Here is a 6,801-nt window from a genome sequence, read left to right as displayed (position 1 = left end):
CCAGACATCACTTTTGGCCATTACTGTAGTTTTCATCTTGAACATGTATAACGCCATTTATTTCACAAGATGATCCTGTTGTCAATGGAATATGATTGCGTAGCAGTAACCCACAACGCTAGAAAACAAATCGAAGGTTTATTTATCATAGTCACTTTATTACTGGTATTTATATACAGCCACGGAAATGATTAAGAGACCGCTTCAAAACTATTTTCAGTTTTTCTGAGTTGACTATTTATAGGTATGTGTTTAGGTAAAATGATCATTTTTGTTTCATTCTGTGAACTACTAACAACATTTCTACCAAATTTCAAATAAAAATATTGTTTATATTTGCACTTATTTGAAGAAAAGGAAAACTGGAGAAACAAGTGAAAATAACAGAAAAGATACAAGTTCATACTCACTTTTAAGCAATACAGCAGTCATATTTCTACATGTATTTAATTTATTAATGTGATTTTTATCACGGTTTTCATGTGTCTTGACATGCTGTCAGTCTTTCACATCGCTGTTGGATGACTTTATGTCACTCCTGAGGTTTGATTTTGTTGAAATTCAACAGACACTGGACTGGAATGACCACAACACATCTAGAAATGCTGATTAAATGAACATTTGGAGTGTCCTTTTTTCAGCGGCTGAGGGATGTAACGATTACCGGTTTAATGGTTTACCTCGATAATAACGTCCAATGGTTAGTATTACCCAGTGTACTCTGAAAAAGTAGTTAATTACTAGTTACTAATTACATATTCAATGGTGTAATTAGATTACTGTACAAATTACTCTCTCCAAAAAGTATTTGATTACTCCTAATTACTTATTATATCCTACATCAACCTTGATTAGTTAAATGATTCAAGGATAGACATGAAACGGCTCTTTTAATTCATTCAAATAAATGATAAATAACTACATAAATTATTATTATTAACTGACCAAAGTATGCAAATGTGAGAAGGATACATTAAAGCATACGTTTTAAAGTTAGACTTATAATTTTGATGTCATTTCCACTATTGAATATATTACACAGTTTTTAGTTCAATTACATCAGAAGCAACTGTAATTCAATTACGAGTAATCCCTTACTTTACTTTTTCAAGGGAAAAGTAGTTAAAGTACAGTAACTAATGACATAGTAACTTGTTAGAAAAAATGTAATTACCGTTAAACCAGTGTTACGAACAAAGTTATTAACATATATAGATACAACATGAAAAGTGGGTTTTGTTCATTTATGTCAGGAGAGTAAATCAGGAGTATTGACGCGAGACAAACCTATTTATTCACGTCTGCTCCCGTGAGTCTGTGATGACAGTGCTTCACCAATTAGGACTTTAATCCAAAAATGTGCACATTTCCGGAAATTTAGATATACTGACACATTTTGTTTACTTCATATTTCTTTATACAGACCCATCATTTCTATTCATTTTCCATTAAATATGATGAGTTTGAAACTCCGTTCAGCTTGTTTCTTCAGCTATGAGCGCAGATGTCATGCCGCCTTCTCCTGGGTCCTAAAGTACACCAAACTTCTCACAACACATGCAGACAGATGATTTGTGGAATTGTGTTGTGTGTTTATATGAAAATCTGATTTACTCACTTAAGGTTGTGTCTCACTTAACGTGCCGTGACTAATATTAATGCTATTTATTCGATGTAAATCAAACAAAAGTACATTTACGGGAAAACTCAATATTTAATTTGGTTTACATCAGTACTTTGTTTACATTTCCAGAACATGTTAATCAAAGCCGTGATAACATCAATAAGCGTCACACCTTTACATCTCTATGAATTAATGGTTTATAACTCCACACAACTCCTCTCTACTACACTCTTAAAAAAAAGGCGCTTCTTTTGGTTCCATAAAGAACCTTTAACATCTGTTTCACAAAAAGTACTTTAAAACGGTTCTTCAGATTATAAAAAAGTAAGAAAGAGATGGTTCTTTAAATAACCTTTGGCTGAATGGTTCTTTGTGGAACCAAAAATGATTCTTCTATGGCATCGCTGTGAAGAACCTTTTAAGCATCTTTATTTTTAAGAGCGTACCAAGCAAATTCAAACAGAGCCCTAAATGAGACGAGCACAACGGACGTGATGTCTCCAGCAGCACAGACAGACAACTCAGGAGAAACATCTTAGTTGAAGATGGAGACATAAGATGAACTGATTCAGTGCAGACAATAAAATTCATCTCACACACTTCTGCCATGTGAGAGCCACACTCACTAGCATCATCCAGAGAAACTGCTTTATGAGCAACATTTACAGTTCATTTCATCTGTCTGATAAATCCCTGCTGTGATGTAACCACTGAGACAGTTCAATTTAACATATTACATTTACACACATGTGCAAAATTGTTTTAAAACACTGTGGATGAAAGCAAATATTCAACTTTCAAACACAAAAAAACCTTTAAACAAAAGGACAGAAATGACAGCGGATGTAAGAAAACAAAGATCTGCCCGCACAGCAGTATTTCTCATACCCTTTGTTAAGCTTCTCCTGAGAACCACAGCGGTGTTGATTGGTGAGGGCACGTTCTTCTGAGCTGAGGACAGTTTTCAGAGTCAGCTGAAGATTCTCGGCCGACACGAGAGCGCTGCGCATCGCTCCGACAGCATCCGAACGTAAGCCGGCAATAGTGCCGTTCATCTTAGACACAGGCATGAAAAACCCACAAACACTCCAACGTCTGAATATTACTACAGCATGAGGGTAACGAATAAATTCAGAAGCCGTTCATCCCAAGAATCCACAGGCCACACTCTTGAAGACAGGAAGCGCAGCTCTGAACCAGGAAGTCCAAGCCTTCGAGATGTCAACCCCTCCAAATCAAGCCCGCAAAGACGACCAAGCGTTGGGACCAGAAAGGTCACACAGCCGACAACGTCCAGCTGAGAGGAACAGGACGGCACTGTCTTCCAGACTGACTCGATCATCTGGTTAATGACCATGTGTAACGCTGGAGCAAGCCTCCCGTGTGACCATCATCACACATCAATTACATCCACGAGAGCTCGGAGACCCGCCTGCACTCCAGCGAGGGTAAAAGAGTTCATTCTGACATGATGCATTTCCATTCCACGTCCCCCGAGAGATTTTAAACAAGCACTTTGCTTTCATCCCTCCCGTGTCGCTGAGCGTTCTGGGATATTTGCGCTTCTTGAAGAAAAACTAAACCTCAGCATTCCACTTGGGTTGATCCATGACAGGTCCTGGTTTTGCACGTTACGCCCCTTTTCCAGCAAGGTCAGAACGGCGATGCAGGAGAATATTCAGAAGAGCGGTTCTTTAGTATATCGACTCCTGCTGAGGTCACGGCTTTGTTTCAGAGGAAGTGGCTTATCTTTAGACTGAGCAAACACCCGAGACCTTCATCATCTCTGTTCTTCACTTCTTCTCGTTGTTCATTGCAGGTCTGCCGGTGCTGATAACGTCAAGCACGGAACAACTTCTACCTACTAACCTCAACAACCAACTCGAAAGAAAAGCCAAACACAAATCAAGAAGAGGAAGAATATTTTATGTGGGTTGAACGCTTCCTATTTTAAAAAGGGAATCCACATTCAACCTCATCTTGGGTAAACCACCTTCTCTGCTTTGTTAACATCACGCAGTATGTGTGTGTTCCCGTGTCTCGTTTTAAAGAATGACCTCTTTCTCTCTGCCTTCTGCTCACGGTCATGTGAGAGAGCTGATTCAGTTAAGTCTAAATAACATTAACCTCTATTAATGATAGATGCACACTCCATTCCACATTCAGCAAGAACACAAATCTAGGACATAACTCATACGAGAAGGCAACCCGGTCCCGATCCCACATCTACAATCATCATTTACCAGAAACCACGTGACATCATTTCTGGCACAGCAGATAACACAATTCATATGCGTCCAACCAGATTAGACAATTAACAGGCTCATTAATGCAGGAAGCGCCAGCGGACTTCCTGTCTGGGGAGGGTCTGGTTTGGGAATCGGTCTTTTCGCAGATGCTTTCTATTTCAAAGCCATTTTTAATACCCAGACAAAGTACAATTTTGGCGTCATTAAATGAGTAAAATTAATGGGCTTTGCGAGTCATTTCGGATTATATACTTTTTAGTGTTGAATTACAGTAAATTATAAAAAATAGGTTGGACTAGCTCATAAAAATAAATTGAAATGAGTAATGTGAAATGTCTAAAAATGTAACAAAAAATAGAAATAACTTACAAAGCCAATTTGATTGTACTTAAATTATAAAGCAGCACAAAAATGAGTCCAGGGTCACAGATTCCTACGGCAAATAATGAGGCCATGCGTGTTAGACACCAGCCATGTCTATGACATTCAAAAAAAGGATTAAAACACAGACACAACACACACACACATATGGTTCAGATGAACATGAATTAAAACCAAGCCAGTGGAATGCAACCAGACGGTAAGGCAAGACCTTAGTTTAAACAATAACACGAGATTTAGCACTGTAAGCAAATTAGGCCTGATATCTGCGCTGTATTGTACAGTGGCCAGTAGAGAATACCGCCCCCTAGTGGACAATGAGGTCTTAGGCCTACAGAATGCAATGTCAACAATCTTTAATGAACCAGAAAGAGATTTTATTTCTTTTTAACGATGCAACAAGCCAAAAGTGAATCTCTGTACAAAGCATCAGTCCACCCAATACAAATGTTAGTAGTGAAAGCACCTAACAAAACAGATCTGACAGCATAACACTTCATAACTTCTGTTAGACAAAATGTAGGTGACAGCCTCAGCCTCTTTCAACGTGGTCCTGATTGTCTGCCAATATCTGAGTCCTAGCTAAATTTACAGATCATAGAAAATAAAGTAAAATTGTAAATCATAATGAATATATTATAATTTGAACAAGCAATCTCTTTAAAAGGGGGTGTGTCGATGTTTGGATTGTGGCACAAGGCATCACAACAGTTCATCTACACTACTTGACATAAAAATCAAACAAACCAGGCAGAAAAACAGTGTTTACTCTAATAAACAACCTGCTAATATCCCTAAAAATGCATACACCTAGACCACATGTCTTCACCCTGTGATAATGTATTATTGTGTGTTAAATACACACATATACACAGAACACTATATAAAATACAAGCTAAAATAAAATACAGTGTTCTAAATTATTGCGTTGTATTATACACATATGGCTCTTTGCGTGCAAAACAAACATATCCCATACCAAAAAAAAATGTTACTTTTATCAGAAATCTTAACCATAGTATTAATGAAATCTAAATATTTTTACAAATGACTAATGTAAGACGCCACAACAGCTTCACAAAGACTGTTCATATCATCCCAGGAAGTGTTGTTCTTCTGTAGTGTTCATCTAACTTATATCTCTACAGCACAGTAACACTAAGATGATTGTGTGTGTGCTCTTACTTCTTAAATTCTGCACTGAAGAGCCCAAGGTTTGTGGTTGTGGGGATGCTCTCCTGCACCGCGTCCACGCCGGACTCCACCGACCCCTGGTCATTATACGACACGCTATTCGCGGACATCCCGAGCATTTGAACCCTGTCTCACAATGATATCTGTAACGATATTTCTATTCTGCGATTTAACGCTGCTGATTTTTTCTTTTTCAGCAGACTGAAACAAAAAGAAAAACTTTTTACTCCCGACGGGCAACTTTTTTTCCTTCTTCCACGCAGATACGGAACTGTGAGCTGGAGTTGAATCACGTGACAGTCACATGACAGCAGCGTGACGACGATTAGCGCTACTGACACGCATCACGCTGACGTTTGTTTCAGATGTCTAACAGACTTCCATTGATTTCATTTTTTACTTATTATATTTTGGTCTTTTGACTCTAACGCACACGTATTGATATCGGTAGATTTAAAGGAAAAGACGACTGATTTAAGAAACTTCACTTCGACATGTTAGAATCAACGATCAAACCTGTACACACACGCATTTGTTTACTAATTTAATAAATATAATGTAATTAAGTGACAACAAATAGTTATTTTGAATATAAGTAGAATATAAAATTGCCTGACGTGGACTAAAAACTCTCGTGGGGATGCTCATCATCACCAGCTGAGGGCGCCAAAGTCCTGAGGATAAAATGATGTCACCGCGCAATAGATTAAAGTGGCCTGTGTTTGTTATAGTGCTGTGGGAATGATCTAAAAGCCCACGTATGTTTGCTAAACATAGCTGCATGTTAGCATAATAAGTGGCCCATGTCATAATGTTTTGTTTAGTACTGTAAATAAAACTCTGACTTTTAAACTTTACAACCAGTGACCACACAAATGTATTCATCCACAAAAACACACTTTCTTACCCCTCACCTCCACACGTCTGACCCTGAAGTCAACTTTACTTTGTGAAGCTTTTGAAGAGGTGAAGAGTTACTCTTTAAACCAGAGGAAACACATAATTCTTGACCGAGGCTGCGAGACACATGTGGCTAGCATATTTGAAACAGGTAAGGCTTGTTTGGGGGATCGTTTTATGTTGAAGTGTTATAAAGTAGAAAGCCTGAGGTCCGACTGGTCCAGGGTCAGTTATTTGGGTGTATGTACACTGCTTCAGGGTAGAGAACATTGACCCTTACATGTGTCAGGTCTACGGGTTTACATTTCAGGGTCATTATGACATCATACATTACCTTACAATAAATACCGCCGAGTACAAAGCGTTTGGGGGGAAGTTAAGGGGTTCTCAAACACACATTTTGCAAGATTTTATTTTTGCAACACACACTTATACATTGCTATCTGACAGCCG

General features: G+C 38.3%; 1 protein-coding gene across 1 annotated transcript in view; it reads right to left on the bottom strand.

The window, feature by feature from the left end:
• The window catches only part of ap3b1a (adaptor related protein complex 3 subunit beta 1a), a 52,574-nt gene extending 46,857 nt beyond the window's left edge, over nucleotides 1-5,717 (bottom strand). Inside the window, exon 1 of the mRNA XM_057360266.1 lies at nucleotides 5,440-5,717. Coding sequence (XP_057216249.1) covers nucleotides 5,440-5,567 — 128 coding nt within the window. The 5' untranslated portion in view covers nucleotides 5,568-5,717. The remainder of the gene's footprint in view (nucleotides 1-5,439) is intronic.
• Between the last annotated feature and the right edge of the window lie 1,084 nt (nucleotides 5,718-6,801).

Source organism: Triplophysa rosa, linkage group LG19, assembly GCF_024868665.1.
Source record: "Triplophysa rosa linkage group LG19, Trosa_1v2, whole genome shotgun sequence".
Classification (NCBI taxonomy): Eukaryota; Metazoa; Chordata; class Actinopteri; order Cypriniformes; family Nemacheilidae; genus Triplophysa; species Triplophysa rosa.
This window is presented reverse-complemented; position numbering and strand designations above follow the sequence as displayed.